The following is a 21580-nucleotide window of genomic DNA, read 5'->3' on the forward strand; positions in this document are numbered from 1 at the left end:
AACTCTTTATATCATAGATGATATTTCGTAACCTCATTTTAACCGTTCGAAGCTAGGCTTCAGCGAACTGACGTGATGTGAGGCGACGTCCAATGTAAATGCTCACTGGCGTGGTGGTGACGTGATGGTGGTGGTTGTTAGTGATTAACGTACCGTCGACAACGAGGTCATTAGAGACGGAGCGCAAGCTCGGGTTAGGGAAGGATTGGCAAGGAAATCGGCCGTGCCCTTTCAAAGGAACCATCCCGGCATTTGCCTGAAACGATTTAGGGAAATCACGGGAAACCTAAATCAGGATGGCCGGAGACGGGAGTGAACCGTCGTCCTCCCGAATGCGAGTCCAGTGTGCTAACCACTGCGCCACCTCGCTCGGTGGTGGTGACGTGATGTGAGGTGCCGTGACAGTACGTTGACGTCTCGTGTGACTCCCCCTTTACCAATTTTTAGTATCAATTACTACAGTTCTTTTGTTTAACTTTCCTTCTTATGTATTTTAATGGCAGGATGCACTTATTTTTCATTTTGGCTGTGCAGTTCATTTTTAATTCATTTTTTCGTAGCAGTGTCTAACGCTTGAATTAAAGATCACTTTATTTTCTCCTGTTGTTGATTAATAGGTTGCAATTTTTAACTATTGATGAATAATCTTTTAAGAGACTATGTCTTTTATCTTGAAATTACTCTCTTGTAGGATGATAGCCGTTGGATTTGCTACCATATATTGTTTTCGTTTCGCTCAGATGCTAAACAGTTGATGTGTCACATTTGTATTAGAATCTGAGGCAAAGAACAATCGATTCATATATTATAGATATAGCTATTCGCGAAACACACTGACGTCTGTAGCCATGCGATGCAAATCGCACGCTTTAAATGTGATGATGCAAATTTTTTAATTACTGTCATCCCTTAATTAACCTAGAGAACTGTCGATCACTTTGTACAATAATATCTCCATCTCTTCAGGCTATAAGTCCTTGGTAACAACGAGGCAGATCTCCGCGTCGATAACATGTGGCGCTAGGATGACATGTGACTATAGTTCCGTTCAAGATTTTTCAGTGTTCTTTGCTTTGTTTATGTTATATTCGTGCAGCCCAAGTAGTGACACCTGTTGACGTAGTATTGATTCAAAATGAACAATTATAGACGTGTGTTATTTAAATTAGTTATCACTGTCATATTTGTTTTGGTTTTCTTCGGTTTACCTTTGGGTTGTTCGGCACATGATGGCCATAGCCATGACTTATCGCAAGAATACTTCGAAGAAAGGCCATCTTACAAATATTCGAGAGAGGCCAACTTGCAAGCAGAAGAATTTGATCCCGAGGAACGTTTCCATAGAACAAAGTTATTGCAGGACATGTATACACTATGGGTGCAAGCTCTATGTTCAACGTTACTGATAAGTGCTGCACCATTTCTGATACTATTATTTGTCCCGTTAGACAACAGTAAGGAAAGGGAACCTATGCTTAAGATACTGCTGAGCTTCGCGTCCGGTAGTTTGTTAGGTGATGCATTCCTGCATCTCATCCCCCATGCCCTTTCGCCTCACTCTCACGGCGAAAGCGATGGTGACGATCACGAGCCACACAGTCATTCTCATGATCATTCCCATAGCCATAGTCATGCGGAGGGGGGAGGAGAATCTCACGTACATGACACCAGTGTCGGTTTGTGGGTTTTGCTAGGCATAATTACTTTCTTAATTGTCGAAAAATTTGTACGTTTAGTTAAAGGCGGGCATGGGCACACGCACCACGTAGCACACAAAGAAAAACCAAAAATCCAGAAAAAGACAGAGTCAGATAATCAGAAGGTAGCCAAGAATGAAGGCGCTGGAGACAGAAGTAAAGAGAATGATAAGAAAATAAAAAAGGACAAACATGATGTCAACGAGAAACGAGTAATAGATCAACATTCATCAGACGGTAAGTTTAATTGTTCCTTCCTGTATAAGTGCCGTCCGCTGTGGTCGAGCGGTTGTAGGCGCTTCAGTCCGGAATCGCGCTGCTGCTAAGGTCGCAGGTTCGACTCGGGCATGTGTGTGATTAGGTTTAAGTAGTTCTAAGTCTAGGGGACTGATGATCTCAGATGTTAAATCCCATAGTGCTTAGAGCCATTTGAATCATTTTTGCTGGTACAAGTGAAACGCGCCCCCCTGACGCATGCTATCCTTCCATTAATTTACCTGGTTAAACTGGGTAGCAGTATTTGTAAATGGTAAATAATGGTGACGACATGAGTTGCACATTGATGATAAAGTAGAATTTCTAATCTTAAGTAACGTCACCAATATGGGTGCTGCTGTCATTGAGTTATTTTCATGGATTCCTGTTAGCTATATATGCATTCCATTCAGTTTGCTGACACATTAGACATTTACACACACAGGTTGTTGTTATTTTGCAATTGGGTTTTGCTGTAGGTGTTAGCAGTTACTTGTACCCAGTACTGCTACTGAAATCATATGCTGCTGATTTCAGTATGTATATCATTAAAATGAGCAGCTATTTGAGTTTTTTGATTAAGTAACAGACTTGGAAACATGTAAAATGATAGTTTACAGACCTCCAGCAGGAAGTACATCAGATATACTTCATTAGGCAGTTAGAAAGAGTACTGGTAAGGCTTAGTCAAGGTCATTGTGTATGGAGATTTCAATGTTGATTTCATCTCGGATAACACAGATATTACAGATAGCCTAGTTTGCTTTGATTTGTTTTCCATAGTAACATTCTCAACAAGAATAGGAGGCTGTATTGCAACACTGCTTATAATTTAGTTCTAAATTCAGCTGTCTTTGATGAAAAAGATGTGAACCCCATAGCAGTTACATTGCTAATTCACAGTCAAATATGTGAATGAGAAAAGCTTGATTTCACAGAATTATAAATGATGTAACTATTCAGAGAGTGTGAAAGATGAAAGTAGGGAATAAGAAGGAATGACATGTGGTACATGAGAATTCTGATTTCTTGCTGAAAGTATTCTTACAAGACTGTGTGTCTAGTTTACCTTTGTAACAGGTTAAGGACCTTTACAATGGAAGCCAAGAGAAAGGAAAGCTAATACTGTGGAATGCGTTGGTTAGTTTCATTTCCATGGATAATTTTGCACAATAAATTGTATTGATGTGGAATGAGTCAATTTTACATTCAAATTAATTGCATTAATTTGTAAATATGGCTACATGCTGAACATTTATAAGTTTTTTTTAAATTTTATTTTACATTTTAAAATGTGCAGATGTGAGTTATTAATTCCTACCCACCGCCCTTTACACATTACAATAATAGGAATTCTTCTACAGAATAGGAGGAAAATGTTTCTCAGTTTGTTTCAAAATTTTACTTTGTCAGAAAAACTTTTTGTATCACCAGGTAAGTGTTCAGAATTTTGTTGTAGCATTGTGTGCCCCATTTTGTTCTAAAGGCAACCTTAAAAATGATTAATGAATGTCATTTTTCTTTCTGTTATCCTTATGTACATCATTGTTCCTATTGAACTGTAATTGAGTATTTACAACAAAGTTCGTGAGGGAATAAACATAATATGAAGCAGTAGTCAGAATGTCAAACTCCTTTAGCAGATGTCTACAAGGTAATTGTGGGTGAGCACATTTTTGTGTAATGAAGACTTACTTTCTTAAAGATGACTTACCCAAGAACATTATTCTGTATGCCATTACAAAATGAAAATATATAGAATTTGTCAACTTTCTGATTTGTCTCTCCCCCAAGATACGCCATGATTCTAAGTGCAAACGTGGTTGAACTAAGTTGTTTTATTAATTTCAAAATATGCTGCTTCCAGTTCAAATACTCTTTAATGTGAACACATGAAAATTTTGAAGTTTCCACACTATTTATTATTTCTTTACCATGTGTCATGCTTACCACTGATGTAATAACACTTGATGTGCAGAAATTAATAGTTACTTCTTTAAAACTGAGGGTGAGACCATTCACAGAAAACTAGTCAGTGATACTTCTAAGAGCATTGGGACAATTTCTTCTGTTTCTGTATGTATGCTTGGATATTAGATGGAAGATTGTTTACACGTTTGAGGAAAAATAGTGGACCCAAGATTGAGCCTTGGGGAACCCCATACGTAATTTCTCCCCAGTCAGAATTGCGTCCCTGGTCTATACTGGTTGAATTACTAAGTACAGCTTTCTGCTTTTGTTTTGTTATATATGGCATTATCCATTAGCTGTTTATACCATCAAATCCTTGAAATTTCAATTTATCTAGGAGAATACTGTGATCCACACAGTCAAATTCCTTAGTCTGGCCACAGAAAATCCCAACCAGTGCTATTTTATTATTTAATGTTCATGAAATTTGGTGAATTGACAAGTAAATGGCATTCTCCTACAAGAACTCTTCTGAAGCCCAAACTGTGATTTGCTGATTATGTTGTTGTTGGTTTGGTGAGATACTATTGTAGAATATGCCACCTTCTCAAAGATTTTGGAAATTGGTGTCAGCAGTGAAACAGGTGGGTCATTATTAACACCTCTCTGGAAAAACACCTTGAATTAGTGATGTGTTATACAGGGTGAACATCAATAAAACTGACAAACCACAGGGATGGATTCCGGACTGGAACTGGAGGAAAAAAGGCCCTGTGATCATGTGCATTGTTGCCATGGTAGTTAGTGCTGACGAGTGACAGTTCCTTTGACCACATAGTGTGTGTTCCTGCGTACTGTAAGCAGCAGAATGACCCAGTATTCATATCTGGAACTAGGTAAGATGGTATTTGTTTAGGACCAAGCAGATGGGGATGGTCAGGTGGCAGCACAGCTATACCAAAACAAGTATCTGCACAGACACTAAGCACACCACACAACATTTCAAGCCCTTTTTGGGCATTTGTGTGATCACGGGTCCTTTCAGATGGCTGCATGTGCAGGGAGGTGGTGGGATGTGCATACACCAGATTCAGAGGACCAGGTCCTACATAATATTGAGACAAACCATAGTACTAGCTCGAGGCAAGTAGCTTGCCAACATGGTCTAAGCCAAAATAAGATTATGTGTATGTTGCATGACAACCACTACTATCCCTATCACCTGCAGTCCCATGGAGTCCACTTTGAATGTCAGATGTGATGTGGATGCAGTGCAACTCTGTACTGTGTTCTGGAACAATTTGTTGTGATTGCACGCGCACCATCCATTTCAGGCCACAATTTCGTATGACATTTTTTCCTCCATTTCCCTTCAGGAATCAGTCCCTGTGGTTTGTTGGTTTTATTAATGTTTAATTTTGGACAAGGCCAGGCGTATTATTTGGAAACAAATCTTGAGTATTCTATTGGAAACACCGTCAAAACCAGATGAGCTTTTATTTATGAGAGAAAGTATAATTTTATATCAGAAGGAAAAGTTGGTGATACATTCATATGATGGAATTTTATGAGAATTACGTTTTCCACATACAGCTGTGATTTTTCTCTTTTAACTGTTTGTCCTAGTGCTTTCTACAGTATTTAAGAAATAATTATTAAATTTATTGGCTACCTGTGACTCATCACTTATGGCCCTTCTATTCATTTCAGTATTGATGTTATCTCGTTATGTCGCTGCTTGTGCTGTCTTTCATTTCATTACATTACATATAGCCTTTAAGTCTGTTGTCAGAATTATGGATTTCTGACATTATGTGCATGTTCCTGGATTTTTTTTAATAACCTTGCTTAGTAATTTTGAGTAGTTTTTGTAGTGTGCAGCTACTGCATGATCTGTTTGTTTCTGCCAACAGATAAATTTCCCTTCCTTTCACAAGATACTTAATCCATCTAGCGATCAATGGTTTTTTTGTGGCTATTTAATATTCTTTCTTATTGGCTTAAGCAAAAGGCTATTTTCAAAAATGAGATGAATTTATCATGGAATAGATTAGATTTCATGTTAGTATTTGGTTCATTATAAATTTCGTGCTAGGTAACTATTCTTAAAAACGTTTGTCCTGGAGTCATTCATTATTGTAACTGATTTCCACTGAGGAGTATCCATACTGCAAAGCACTGTCTTATCCATCCTTACTAATGGTACATATTGATTAGAGAGAGCATTTGTCATTTATCTATTCATGTTTGAAAGCCCCCCTATGAACCATGGAGCTGCCGTTGGTGGGGAGGCTTGCGTGCCTCAACGATACAGATAGCTGTACCATAGGTGCAACCACAATGGAGGGGGATCTGTTGAGAGGCCAGACAAACGTGTGGTTCCTGAAGAGGGGCAGCAGCCTTTTCAGTAATTGCAGGGACAACAGTCTGGATGATTGATTGAACTGGCCCTGAACACTAACCAAAACGGCCTTGCTGTGCTGGTACTGCGAACGGCTGAAAGCAAGGGGAAACTACAGCCGTAATTTTTCCTGAGGGCATGCAGCTTTACTGTATGATTAAATGATGATGGCGTCCTCTTGGGTAAAATATTCCGGAGGTAAAATAGTCCCCCATTCGGATCTCCAGGCAGGGACTACTCAAGAGGACGTCGTTATCAGGAGAAAGAAAACTGGCGTTCTACGGATCGGAGCGTGGAATGTCAGATCCCTTAATCCAGCAGGTAGGTTAGAAAATTTGAAAAGGGAAATGGCTAGGTTAAAGTTAGATATAGCTACTACAAACAGCATAGTGAACACATTATTGTGGCCAGGAGAGACACGAAGCCCACGCCTACTACAGTAGCACACGTTTATATGCCAACTAGCTCTGCAGATGATGAAGAAATTGAAGAAATGTATGATGAAATAAAAGAAATTATTCAGATAGTGAAGGGAGACGAAAATTTAAGAGTCATGGGTGACTGGAATTCAGTAGTAGGAAAAGGGAGAGAAGGAAACGTAGTAGGTGAATATGGATTGGGGGTAAGAAATGAAAGAGGAAGCCGCCTGGTAGAATTTTGCACAGAGCATAACTTAATCATAGCTAACACTTGGTTCAAGAATCATGAAAGAAGGTTGTATACATGGAAGAAGCCTGGAGATACTAAAAGGTATCAGATAGATTATATAATGGTAAGACAGAGATTTAGGAACCAGGTTTTAAATTGTAAGACATTTCCAGGGGCAGATGTGGATTCTGACCACAATCTATTGGTTATGAGCTGTAGATTAAAACTGAAGAAACTGCAAAAAGGTGGGAATTTAAGGAGATGGAACCTGGATAAACTGACTAAACCAGAGGTTGTACAGAGTTTCAGGGAGAGCGTAAGGGAACAAATGGCAGGAATGGGGGAAAGAAATACAGTAGAAGAAGAATGGGTAGCTTTGAGGGATGAAGTAGTGAAGGAAGCAGATGATCAAGTAGGTAAAAAGACGAGGGCTAGTAGAAATCCTTGGGTAACAGCAGAAATATTGAATTTAATTGATGAAAGGAGAAAATATAAAACTGCCGTAAATGAAGCAGGCATAAAGGAATACAAACATCTCAAAAATGATATCGACAGGAAGTGCGTAATGGCTAAGCAGGGATGGCTACAGGATAAATGTAAGGATGTAGAGGCTTATCTCACTAGGAGTAAGATAGATACTGCCTACAGGAAAATTAGAGAGACCTTTGGAGAAAAGAGAACCACTTGTATGAATATCAAGAGCTCAGATGGAAACCCAGTTCTAAGCAAAGAAGGAAAAGCAGAAAGGTGGAAGGAGTATATAGAGGGTCTATACAAGGGCGATGTACTTGAGGACAATATTATGGAAATGGAAGAGGATGTAGATGAAGATGAAATTGGAGATACGATACTGCGTGAAGAGTTTGACAGAGCACTGAAAGACCTGAGTCGAAACAAGGCCCCGGGAGTAGACAACATTCCATTAGAACTACTGATGGCCATGGGAGAGCCAGTCCTGACAAAACTCTACCATCTGTTGAGCAAGATGTATGAGACAGGCGAAATACCCCCAGACTTCAAGAAGAATATAATAATTCCAATCCCAAAGAAAGCAGGTGTTGACAGATGTGCAAATTACCGAAGTATCAGTTTAATAAGTCACTGCTGTAAAATACTAATGCGAATTCTTTACAGGCGAATGGAAAACTGGTAGAAGCCGACCTCGGGGAAGATCAGATTGGATTCCATAGAAATGTTGGAACACGTGAGGCAATACTGACCCTACGACTTATCTTAGAAGAAAGATTAAGGAAAGGCAAACCTACATTTCTAGCATTTGTAGACTTAGAGAATTCTTTTGACAATGTTGACTGGAATACTCTCTTTCAATTTATGAAGGTGGCAGGGGTAAAATACAGGGAGCGAAAGGCTATTTAGAATTTGTACAGAAACCAGATGGCAGTTAAAAGAGTCGAGGGACATGATAGGGAAGCAGTGGTTGGGAAAGGTGTGAGACAGGGTTGTAGCCTCTCCCCAATGCCATTCACTCTGTATATTGAGCAAGCAGTAAAGGAAACAAAAGAAAAGTTCGGAGTAAGTATTAAAATACATGGAGAAGAAATAAAAACTTTGAGGTTCGCTGATGAAATTGTAATTCTGTCAGAGACAGCAAAGGACTTGGAAGAGCAGTTGAACGGAATGGGCAGTGTCTTGAAAGGAGGGTATAGGATGAACATCAACAAAGCAAAACGAGGATAATGGAATGTAGTCAAATTAAGTTGGGTGATGCTGAGGGAATTACATTAGGAAATGAGACACTTAAAAGTAGGAAAGGAGTTTTGCTATTTGGGGAGCAAAATAACCGATGATGGTCGAAGTAGAGACGATATAAAATGTAAGACTGGCAATGTCAAGGAAAGCGTTTCTGAAGAGGAGAAATTTGTTAACATCGAGTGTAGATTTAACTGTCAGGAAGTCGTTTCTGAAAGTATTTGTATGGAGTGTAGCCATGTATGGAAGTGAAACATGGACGGTAAATAGTTTAGACAAGAAGAGAGTAGAAGCTTTCGAAATGTGGTGCTACAGAAGAATGCTGAAGATTAAATGGGTAGATCACATAACTAATGAGGAGGTATTGAATAGAATTGGGGAGAAGAGGAGTTTGTGGCACAACTTGACTAGAAGAAGGGATCGGTTGGTAGGACATGTTCTGAGGCATCAAGGGATCACCAATTTAGTACTGGAGGGCAGCGTGGAGGGTAAAAATCGTAGAGGGAGACGAAGAGATGAATACACTAAGCGGATTCAGAAGGATGTAGGCTGCAATAGGTACTGAAAGATGAAGAAGCTTGCACAGGATAGAGTAGCATGGAGAGCTGCATAAAAACCAGTCTCAGGACTGAAGACCGCAACAACAACAACAACAACATGTTTGAAAGTTAATTACTGGGATTAAATTCTAGGATCCAAATAAGATTTCCAGATCATTTTTCATATCAGATTTCTTTAGAAAATCTGCACTGGGGTCATCACACTGTTAACCATTGGCTGCTGTCTGGCAGCACAGTAAGGAATCCAGACTCCTGATAATCAAAATTTCTCAGTGGAGGTCTATATACAGTTAAAATTAAAAGTGAGCTATTTTTCAGTATTAATTTACAAGCACACACTTCTGTGTGCTGATCACTACAAAAGCTACTTGTCTCAATATTTCTGAACATGTGTTCCATTGAAATATATGTAACAACTGCTTTTCCCATACTAGTTCTGCATGAATTAGCTACTTGAATGTAATATTTTATATGTAAATTAGGAGAGTATCTTGCACCAGGAGGAAAATACTTTATTTCACACAGAAGAGAGGCTATAATTATGACTTAAAAGTTGTACTACAGACAGTATTGAAAAATCCCACACCACGTCATCAAGCAGGGAAGAAACATACAAAGCGCAAAAAATTCCTAAAGTCCACGCACAAAGCAAATCCACTGTGGAGTATTATTAGATATGAAACAAATGAACACAGTAAGGTAAATAACATTCAGCTTTTCTAATACAAGTAATAGCTTGGCTTGATGTTAATTTGAATTAAGGTTCACTAAATTTAACAAATTGTACCTAACAGTAACTGGAAACACAGGTTGAAAAATGGGCTATCAAAAATAGATCCATTGGACGGGCACTTCATTCTCCACTACCAGAAAACAGTTTTCCAATATCAATTATTTATTGAATTCTAGAAATCATTAGATCACTGAATACAACACTCTCTTCTGGTTATGATGCTATTCCGAACAACGTACTGAAGTCATATACTGACTTTGTTGTGTACCCTTTATGTTTCCTTTGTAACCAGTCAATGAGTCAAGGTGCTTTTCCGGAAAAATGGATGTTTGCAGTGAAACACCAATTTATAAACATAGAGTTAATTATGTTACATATTTCCCTCCTCCCCTTGTTTTCAGAAGTTTCTTTAAAATTAGATTACAACAGTATATCGAACCACTATTCTTAGAATAACCTCTCAGTTTGGTTTTCGTAAATGCCTGTCTCCTGAGAAATCAAATGGTAGAAGCACTGTGTTGTTGATAGGTACACAAACAAAAGGTACAGAGCTCTGCTAGCTTTCAGAATGAACTTCCTTTTCCAAGCTGGAAGGAAAACACACACACACACACACACACACACACACACACACACACTCTCTCTCTCTTCCTACATTGTGCTTAGTTGACTCCTTGCTGGCTCATGATGAGTGTACTGAGTTGAGGTGGATGTGGTGTGATATGTGGGGTGTGGTGTGAAGGATGGAGAGAGGTGGAAAGCAGGGAGGGGGTTGGGGGCAAGTGTGTAGTGGCTTGTGGGAGAGTGGGGAGCCGCCTGTGGGCTGTGTAGGGGTGCAGGTAGAGGGGGCAGGTGGCAGACGGCTGGGCACGTGGTTTCATGCAGTAGGGTGTGAGATAACAACAAACAAACAACTAGCTGACACAAATTGGGCAGGGGATGGTGAGCGCGCACGCGCGCGCACACACACTCCCTCTCTCTCTCTCTCTCTCTCTCTCTCTCTCTCTCTCTCTCTCTCTCTCTGTAATTGGGTGGGGGACAGTAAGTTACCTTGGCTTAGGGCAGGAAGGTTACAGGAGCAAAGGATGTGCTGTAAGGATAGCTCCCATGTAAGCAACCCAGAAAAGCTGATGGTGGTGGGGAGGATCCAGATGGCATGGGTTGTGAAGTGCTATTGAAACCTCACATGTTGTGCCCTGCTGCACGATGTCCCACAGGCTGGTCCACCTTGTTTTTGGCAACATTTTGGTGGTGGCCATTCATTGCAGTTTGACAATTGGTTGGTTGTCAAACCAATGTAAAACACTGTGCAGTGGTTGCAGCAGGGCCAGTATATAACATGACTGGTTTCATAGGTGGCACTGCCTCTGATGAGATAGAATTACCCTGTGACGGGACTGGAGTAGATGGTGCTGGGTGGTTGGTTTGGGGAGATCTGGGGGTCTTCCACCAGCATCTGATCCCTGTGGCAGGGTATTGGTGGTGTGAGTGGCATAGCGATGGACTAGGATGTTGCGGAGGTTGGGTGGGTTGCGGAACTCATTCCAGTCCTGGTGGTGTTGGGTGACAAGGGGGTCGCTCCTTTGTGGATGGTTCTTGGAATGGATGTGAGGATCAGGTGTGTGTGTGTGTGTGTGTGTGTGTGTGTGTGTGTGTGTGTGTGAGGATGTGGCACAGGAAATCTATTTGTGAATTAGGTCTGGAGGGTATTTACCTGTCTGCCAAGGCTTTTTGTGAGGCCTTCAGCATACTGGGTGAGGGAGTTGTCATCACTGCAGAAGCATCTACTACAGGTGTCCAGGCTTTAGGGCAGGGATTTTTTGGTGTTGAAGGGGTGACACAGCTGTCAAAGTGCAGTTACTATTAGTGATTGGTGGATTTAATGTGGACCGAGGTGTGGATAGAGCCATCTGAGAGGAGGAGATCGACATTTAGGAAGGTGGTACGATGGGTGGAAGAGGACCACACCTGGCTCCATCCACACCTCGGTCCACATCAAACCCACCAATCACCAACAGTAACTGGACTTTGACGGCTACCATCCCTTCAACACCAAAAAATCCCTCCCACACAGCCTGGCCACACATGTGTGTTTTTGTAGTTAATAGAGGTAATTAGTATAAATTAACGCTCTGCATCCCCTGCCCAGTTTGTGTCAGCTAGTTGTTTGCTGTTATCTCACACCCTACTGTATGAAATCATGTGCCCAGCTGTCTGCCACCTGCCCCTCTACCTGCACCCATAGATGGCTCCCCACTCTCCCACAAGCTGCTCAATACTTGTCCCCCAACCTGCTCCCTGCTTCTCGCCTCTCTCCGTTCCTCACCCCACCCTGTCCCACACCCCCAGTCACCCCAGTACACTCACCATAGTGCAGGAAAGAGCTGGCAGTCGACTGAGCACAATGTAGGGAGTTTGTGTGTGTGTGTGTGTGTGTGTGTGTGTGTGTGTGTGTGTGTGTGTTTTCCTACAAGCTTGAGAAAAGAAGTTCATACTGAAAGTGAGCAAAGCTCTGTACCTTCTGTTTGTGTACCTATTGACGACGCAGCACTTTGGCCTTTTGGTGAGTCGCCTCCTTTATGCCTAAATAATTCATAATTCTCAACCAGAACATTGTGTACATTATCATCTCTCGTAGGAAAGACATATATGGTCTCACAAAAAAGTTTGTTACAAAATTACCCTGTTCATATTTTCTGTAGTCATGCCAATGCGTGTGGTAGTATAGGTCATAAAATCCAAATAAATTGGTAAGGCTTTAAAGTCATTCTCTTTCATCGATGAAGACATGTATTAACAATAAAAAACGGAGGATCACTTTAACAAATGTTACAGTAGGAGTAAGACTGAATTTTAGAGTGGGAATACATTAAATACATTGTCTTGCAAGATCTTGTATTTGACCTAGTCCTGTGTCTACATGTAATATGCTGACTCAAATGCATCCATACCAGAAACACCAAGGATAATAGAATGAGCTTGCAACTGATTCACAGCAATCAGTTTAACTCTTTAATACTACAGAGACTTATACTGTGCATTTCCATACAAAGAAAACCTTACAGGTACCAGTAGTAGAGATCAAAGAGCACACTGGATAAGGTGTCATGTTTGAGTTTCCTTGATATCCAGGTGGATAATAAATTGAGATGGCACTGACATGTAGATAAGTTCATCTAAATGCTCTGCTCAGCCTGCTGTACATCTACATCTATTCTCTGCAAACCACCTCGATGTGCATGGCAGAACATACGTCCCATTGTACTAGTTACTAGGGTTTCATTGTGTTCCATTCACTTATGGAGTGTGTGGGAGGGATTATTGTTTGAATGCCTCTGTGCATGCAGTAATTATTCTAATCATCTTCTCACAATCCCTGAGTAAGCTGTACATAGGGTGTTTCAGTATATCTCTTGAGTAATCATTAAAAGCTGGTTCTTGAAACTTTGTTAATAGACTTTCTTGGAATAGTTTATGTATGTCTTCAAGAGTTTGCCATTTTGGTTCCTTTAGTGTCGCTGTGACGCTCCCATGGATTACCCAAACCTGTGACCATTCGTGTTGCCCTTCCCTCTATACGGTCAATATTCCCTGTTAGTCCTATCTGGTATGGGTCCCGCACACTTGAGCAATATTCTAAGATGGATTGTGCAAGTGATTTGTAAGTAATGTCTTTTGTAGACTGATTGCACTTCCCCAGTGTTCTACCAATAAACCGAAGTTGACCACCTGCTTTACCCACGACTGAACCCTTGTGATCATTCTATTTCACATCCTGACAAAGTGTTACATCCAGGTGCTTGTATGAGGTGGCTGATTCCAACGGTGACTTGAATTTATAGTCATAGGACATCACGCCTTTTTATTTTGTGAACTTTTAGAGCGAGTTGCCAATCTGTGCATCATGTTGAAATCTTATCAAGATCTGACAGAATATTTATGTGGCTTCTCTCAGATAGCACTTCACTATAGATAATTGCATCATCTGCAAGGTCATTAATATACAACATGAACACAAAGGGTACCCACACACTTACCTGGGGCATACCAGAAGTTACTTCTACATCTGACGATGACTAGCCCGGCATTGATGAGGTCATTCTGTTCAAGATACATCAATATATTTGAGCTCAGAATTATTCTAAGATTCTACAACTAATTGATGTTAAGGATATTGGACAGTAATTTTGTGGATCACTTCTACTACCCTTCTTCTTAGACGGGCGTGACCTGTGCCTCTTTCCAAGAACTGAGCATGGTTTTTTGTTCAAGGGATCTATGATAAATTATAGTGAGAAGAGGGGCTAACTCAGCCACAAATTTAGTATAGAATCTGACAGGGATTCCATTGGGGCCTGGAGCTTTGTTCATTTCTATTGATTTCAGCTGTTTCTCAACACCACTGACAGTAATACTTACTTCATTCATCTTTTCAATGGTTGAGTTTTATATTGGGCAATTTCTCCAGAGTTTTCCTTTGTAAAGGAATATTTAAAAATGGAGTTAAAACATTTCAGCTTTTGCTTTGCTACTCTCAGTTTCAATTCCTGTCTCATTCACTAGGGACTGGGCTCTAACTTTGGTGCCACTTATAGCTTTTACATAAAACCAGAATTTCTTTGCCTACAAAATCTCTCTTCTTATGTTTACCTGAGCGTTAGATTGCTAGTGTGCTTGCATTGTTTCATTCAGTACTGTCCTGTGGCTTAATCCTTAAGGGCACAGTAGCTAAAGCTCACACAGTATTTATTCTACAGAAGGATGCAGTACAAATACTTTGTAAATTCAATAACTGGACATCTTGCACAATCTTCTTCAGAGGCCAAGGGATTCTTGCACCTACATGCCAAACAAATTCTCCCTAATGTTTTTGGTTAATAACAAGATTGAATTTAGAATGAAGCGCCCTTTTGACAATGACAATACTAATTTCCATATAGATTATTCATCTCTATGTAGTGATGGGAACACTGGTTTCCCATGCAAAAATCTAACATGTTGCTAGCAGACATCAGACTGGAAACTGCAAACGATCAGACATACAAGAATGAAAAAGGATACCTAGGCAGCCACTTCACCAACAGTTTATAAGAATAGAACTAGGGATGTAAATTCTGTTAACTCTAATGATTGTACTAAACAGAACTTTACTTTTCCATTAAATGTATATAGGCAGTTGGAAGTGTTCTTCTCAAAGTTACATAAATGATTTGTGTGAAATACTAAATAAAAAAAAGCAACTAAGTTGAGAGGAAGAGTGGTTGTTGTTTTTCACTAAATGTACATGTAGGCCTACATATATAAATTTATTTAATTTTTATTTGCTGTCATATGTAAGATTTACTGTCTAGTGACTATAACAAAGCTATTACACAAAAAGAAACTTGCAGTACTTTTATTGGAGTGTGAGAGCAGAGAAGCTATCTGTTCATCCACATCTCTGTCAGTTCATCCACATCTCTGTCATACCTCAATAGATTTCTGTTAACCATACAAACTGTTCAGTAAATTAAAAGCATTTTTTGCCTTGTATGGTACTCAGTTGACTAATCAATAACCACTTTTACAGGAAGTAGTTTTTCATCTGTTCTGTATACACCCACAGAATCATTTGATATTCTTTTATAAGTTTTCTTGTCATCTCATATGTTTCCTCCTCATTTCCTTGATCTTCAACTGTAGTGGTAACCCTTCGTATTGATCCCTATCTTCTTTCTCTTATCTATCTCCGTGCAATGATCTCTGGGTTTCCATATCTTAAATTTCCATCTCTCGCCGAGTGATGAAATTCTAACTCGCATGATCCTGTCTTACTTGTTCAACATAACACACAATTATGCCTCCGACTGTGTCATATTGGCTTTTGTCTCTCAACGTGCACCGTCCTTCAGTTGTCAGGTATCAGTGCATCACACCCTCCATGATAATAGCTCTGGCGTTCCAAGCCATTCGGTCACATACATCACTAATGTGTTGTAATCCATTACAGGTTCATTGGGTATGATCTGCGACTGGAGTGGTTTAGCCTCCGGGCTGGATGGATATCATCCATCAGTAGTCTTTCCTCAGTGTTAGGAAATATTTCATAAACATTTCTTTCGGTATTGCTGGTATTCCAAGCTTCCTGCCACTCTTTTATTAACTTGTGCTTTATTTGTAATTTGCTATAAGTGTAATCACCCACAATGTCACAGAAATTTTCTCTGTGACATCTCTGGAGATAGTATGCCACTCCTCTATATACAGGCTGACAATTATTGAATTATGTGAAATGAAATCAGCATAACTTCTGAACAGTTTGTGTTAGGACTTTCAGACTGCACGGTTGGCGGTGGGGCATGATAGGAATTAGTATGCTCGATATGGTTTGGTTTAGTAATGAAGCCCATTTCATTTGGACGGGTTCATCAATAAGCAAAGTTGGTGGGTTTGGGGAACTGAGAATTCGATTTTCACAATCGAGAAGTCTCCTCACCCTTAACAGGTGGCTGTGTGGTGTGTAATGTCCAGTCATGGAATAATCAATGTGATATTCCTTGATGGCACAGTGACTACCGATCAATACATGAAGGTTTTGGAAGCTAATTTCATATACGTTATCCAAAGTGACCCTGATTTCGACAAGATTTGGTTCATGCAAGATGGAGCTTGACCCTATTGAAGCAAGAGAGTGTTTGATGTCCTGGAGGAGCTCTTTGGGGATCACATTCTGGCTCTGGAGGACCCAGAGACACGGACGTGGGCCTCAATTGCCCCTCATAGTCTTCTGATCTGAATGCATGGGACTCCTTTTTCTGGGATTATATTACAGAAAAGATGTACAGCAAAAACCCCAAAACCATTGCCGAGCTGAAAATAGCCATTCAGGAGGTTATTGACAGCATCGATGTTCCTACACTTTAGCAGGTCATGCAGAATTTCGCTATTTGGCTGCGCTACATCATTGCCAATGATGGCAGGCATATCAAACGTGTCATAACCTAAATACGGATATCTGTAGTGACGTTTTCATGTTGAATAAAGTGTGTGCACGCTGTAGTGCTTGACTAATTTACAGTGTTTTCCTGTAGTTCAGTAATTGTCACCCTGTATTATGATATATTCAGTTGACTTTATTCCTAAAATCACAATGAGAGGCATTTCCTGGTGTTGTATGCTTTGGTAAGCCATAACAAGACCCCTCTCTGTACCTGCCATAAGACCTTTACCAGCATTGCCACCATCTGTCTATGAGCGAAAACACTACATCCTTATGCCACGATGCCAGTGAGAATGTACTCTTAATCTATTTGGATTAACTGTAAAGGCAGTCTAAATTTATTTTGGGCTATATGTATGACTTTTTGCATAATGGCTGAGGCTCTGGTGCTTACATTTTTAAGCTGAGCCAGGAAGCCTTTGCTTTTCGTCTAATGTGATGCCTTAATAATTACATTTTTCTACTCTTCAGAGGCTTCTTGTTCAATCCTAATTGTAGGGTTTCTCATTGTAGATAATTTCCCTTTTATTAATTAATTAATACAAATAACCGTTTCGGAGGGTATCATAAATCAACTTTGGTTTTGCTTCTTTTCATTTAACTACAATTGTCCTGGACTTCCTTCATCCTTTGAGAGTGTCATTCCTTTTCTTCCTGTATCCACTTTCTTCCTTGTACAGACCTCTATCCTGTCTTTTGTGTTGCTTCTCTATAAAGTAGTGTATTGGTTATGCCCAATGTAATTTTAGTGTTCCACACATCTTTGTCAATTTCAATGAACCATGTGGTTTGGACTTGCAGCTGTTCAGTAACTTGGTCAGCTTGCTTAGTCTGTATATGTGTCTTTTAAACTGTAGTCTTCTTTTTCTTATTACATCAGTTATCTTTTCCGTTTTCAAACAGAACTTTCTGATTGATCTTAATTTATATTCAACATTAATATTACTTCTAGGCCCCAATATTTTTGTTAGAATTATTCTTTTAACTTTTTCCAGTTTTTCAAGATCCCCAAACCTTGTTACAGTGTTTCAGACCTTACCACTTGTTGATAGTGTCTTAATTTTATGTTCTAGGACAAAGTTTTTTTGTCATATATGTTTCTGTCATATGGAATGCACTTTCCATTTTATGTGCTCTTCTGTGGCTATCCTTTCTTTTGTATTGCTTGTTAACCTTTCTCCTAGATCTTTAAAACAGTTTGTTTTAGGTGTTGTGTTTTGAATTCTAAGATTTGAGCTGAAATTATGATATTTGACATGAAGTATTTTTCAAATTGTATTTTTAGTCCTATATTATCTGCTTGTTTCTGTAGTTCTGTGATTTGTTTTATGGCACTATCCAGTGAATCCGTAATTATTGCCAAGCCATATGCAAAAGCTATAAAAAATTTTCTTGGTTTCTTCCTAACTGATCACTCGTAGTATTGATGGATTTCTTCCTTTCTCTCACTTGCTTCTGCAATGTGCAGTTGAAAAGTAGAGATGATAAACCATCTCCCTGTTGTAATATTGATTTTATTTCAAAGGGTTTTGACAGTTTTCCAGAAATTTTACTCTCGATTTTGTGTTTGTTAAAGTTCTTTTGATTACTTCTGTTGTTTTATTGTTGAGTCCAAATTCCTTTATAATGTTGTTTAATGCTTTTCTACCAGTTGAGTTAGCCGTGCGCGATTAGTCGAGCGGTCTAAGGCACTGCAGTCATGGACTTTGCGGCTGATCCCGGCGGAGGTTCGAGTTCTCCCTAGGGCATGGGTGTGTGTGTTAGTCCTTAGGATGATTTAGGTTAAGTAGTTTGTAAGCTTAGGGACTGATGACATGAGCAGTTAAGTCCCATAAGATTTCACACACAATTTTTTTTTACCAATTGAGTTATATTGTCGCAGAAGAAGCTGAGTAGCACCATCACTGTGGTGTAGCTGTTATGATACTAGACCTGTTGCGTGGAGGGTTCTGAGTTCAAAACTCACCTGAGCTGTAAAATATTAATTTCTATATTCGGTTCGAGGACATTCTAGAAGTATCCACAAATATCAAGAATCATTGTACTGGAATGTTCTGTAACTGTATATATACCGTATGTGTTCTCGCCGGAGGCAGTTCGCTCTGCGCTCTTGTATGTGCAAGTGCTGAATAAACCTTCGTTAAGTAAAGTTAGTATTTGTCATTCATATAATTACACCTTCTTCCACGTGACATTATTCTGGTGGAGATGCTGGGTATGCACCACTTCAAGGAACTCTGCAAATGACATCTTTCCACCTTTTTCTTTCATATACTTTTTAAGTTCCTGAATTGTTGGGCTCATACCCAGTGATCTCATTATAATAGTTAACTCATCCAAAGTACAAATCTGTCCACCTCGTGCGAACAGGTAGAAGCATCCACGAAATTCATTTATATCCTGCTGCCGGAAATATTGAGCCAAATCACTATTAACAGCTGTTTCAAACAATACGCCAACAAATGGCAAATGGCGACTATTCAGATAAACGGATCTTGTCTAGCTTATAAACTTTCCACAAGTAACATTGTAAGTGTTCTAAAACAGTGGTGAATAAAACATGTCCATGGTTGAGAAAAAACTTAGCCCCCTTCAGACAATCTAGTGTATTGTCGATTCGTAGAAGAGGGTAAACATCCTTTTTGGTTATCTTATTAAGCTTCCTCTAATCAACACAAAAGCACGAACTGCCATCCTTCTTCCTGACGAGAACCACTGGTGACGACCATGAGCTCTGCAAAGCTGAATATGTCATTCTTCATCATTCGCGAATTATTCGACATTCCTTTGCTGACACACGGTATGCTCTCTGACTTATTGGTTGATGGTCTCCAGTGCTAATCTGGTGCTTCATCGTCAATTTGTCTAATTTGCTCTTCATCTGTGGATTGAAGCATTCAGAGAACTCTTGAAGAATGGCAAGTAGCTTCTTCTGTTGTTCCTTAGTGAGATCTGTGATGGTCGAGCTAGAAGATCTTGTCTCGTAGTGATAGTGCTAATTTCGCACACAGACTCGGCAGGGGAAGTTTCTATGATGCTCAGCTGCTCTGCAATTAATGGCTCAGCATTTGCTATGCACATGTGTCTTGGAAGGATCTTTGGTTCTCGGCGACAGTTAACTATCCATAATTCACTGAATCAGTTTTTAAATGAGACGACAGAGGCTGGGATGACCAAGTTATTCTTCAATGTTATGCCTCTCTTACTTTCCACTACAAGATCCTTGGGTTGATGCATGGCATGACACATGACAGTTACCTTTCTAGCGCTGACTGCAGGGATGATCACTTCATCCAGCACACAGTCTCCACACACTCAGATGCGCATCTTCCTGTCCACAGTATCTCATCTTGTCTAGCATAATTTTTGAGCGACTACAATCTATAATTGCCTGAGAAGCTTTCAAAAAGACCCATCTGAGAATCACTTCATGACTACACTCTTGTAAGATGATGAATTCTAAGGGCTGTGTGTGGCCACTTATACCCTCACGGATGGTACATCTTCCTGTAGGTGTTACATATTTCCCATTAGCTCCCTTCAGCAGAGATGTTTTATTGTCAACGAATATGGTTTTCTGCAACTGGCGACGGTACTTCTCCGAAATGGCTGAATATGATGCTCCAGAGACCACAAGAGCTTGGACTGGTCAGTCATCTATGAGGATATCGACGTAGTTTCCGATCTTTTTTGTAGTGATCGACGGCAGAGGATTTTTCTCTTCAGCAGCCTCAACTCCAAGGAAGGTCGCACCCTTTAGTTTTCCAGATTGCGGTGGCTAGGTGATTGGCTGGAGCTTCTAAACGGCAATGGAGACCTTGATCGGCATCTTGGGAAGCGTCCTCTCCAGCGGCTAGCTTGCGGCGTTGTGACCTTCATTGTTCTACACCCACATCTTTTTCATCTTCGTTGTCCCAGAGTTGGCGTCGGCTGAGATCGGTCTGCTGTCTCCTGGTGCTGGCGTCATCAAATATCCGCCACCTTTCTCGACAATAGCGCACCACATGTCACGGTCATCCACAGTGGAAATGTATGGTTGGTTATACTGAATCCTCCAGACATCAGTCTTCCTTGGTGCCCAAACAAGTTCCTCATGCAGCAATGTAGGAATGTAATTTCACCTGGGTCTCAACTTTTTCACCGTTTGAAAGGGAAATGAAGGATGAGAGATTGGGTTCAATGTCTGTTCCATTTCCTTCCTTATGACCTCTTGAAGCGTCTCAGTTTTCCGCTCAACGTGCAATCCAAGTGCCTTCTGAACTTCCTCTCTCACTATCTGACGAACATTTGATGAATCAGTTTATTTCTCCATCACAGACATCAATACAACACTTGGAACCCGTTCAAACTTCTTGCGTGTAATTCTTTTTTGATGCATTGTCTTGACATACTGGCACCATTTTGTGGAGTTGTCTGCTGTTGAAATCTCCTTCAGGAGTAGTGCTTGATACATGTCCTCAGCACCACCCTTCATGAGATGTGCAAGCTTATCTTCCTCGTCCATTCTAGGATCCACTATTTTACACAGCTCCAAGACATCTTGAATGTAGGATGCTGTGCCCTGCACTTTAATTTATCTTCAGCCTTGCACTTCTGTTGTTGTGTCACCGAAATACTTGCGCAGTTCCGCCTGGAATACTTCCCAGCTTGTGAACTTCTCCTCGTTGTTCTCATACCATTGCTTGG

At 40.2% G+C, this 21580-nt stretch overlaps 1 protein-coding gene across 1 annotated transcript in view; it reads left to right on the forward strand.

Annotated features, from left to right (window-relative positions):
• The first annotated feature begins 810 nt into the window (after window positions 1-810).
• Window positions 811-21580, forward strand: part of LOC126262504 (protein catecholamines up) — a 52069-nt gene continuing 31299 nt past the window's right edge. Inside the window, exon 1 of the mRNA XM_049959175.1 lies at window positions 811-1934. Coding sequence (XP_049815132.1) covers window positions 1136-1934 — 799 coding nt within the window. The 5' untranslated portion in view covers window positions 811-1135. The remainder of the gene's footprint in view (window positions 1935-21580) is intronic.

This window comes from Schistocerca nitens, chromosome 6, assembly GCF_023898315.1.
Source record: "Schistocerca nitens isolate TAMUIC-IGC-003100 chromosome 6, iqSchNite1.1, whole genome shotgun sequence".
NCBI classification, from domain to species: domain Eukaryota; kingdom Metazoa; phylum Arthropoda; class Insecta; order Orthoptera; family Acrididae; genus Schistocerca; species Schistocerca nitens.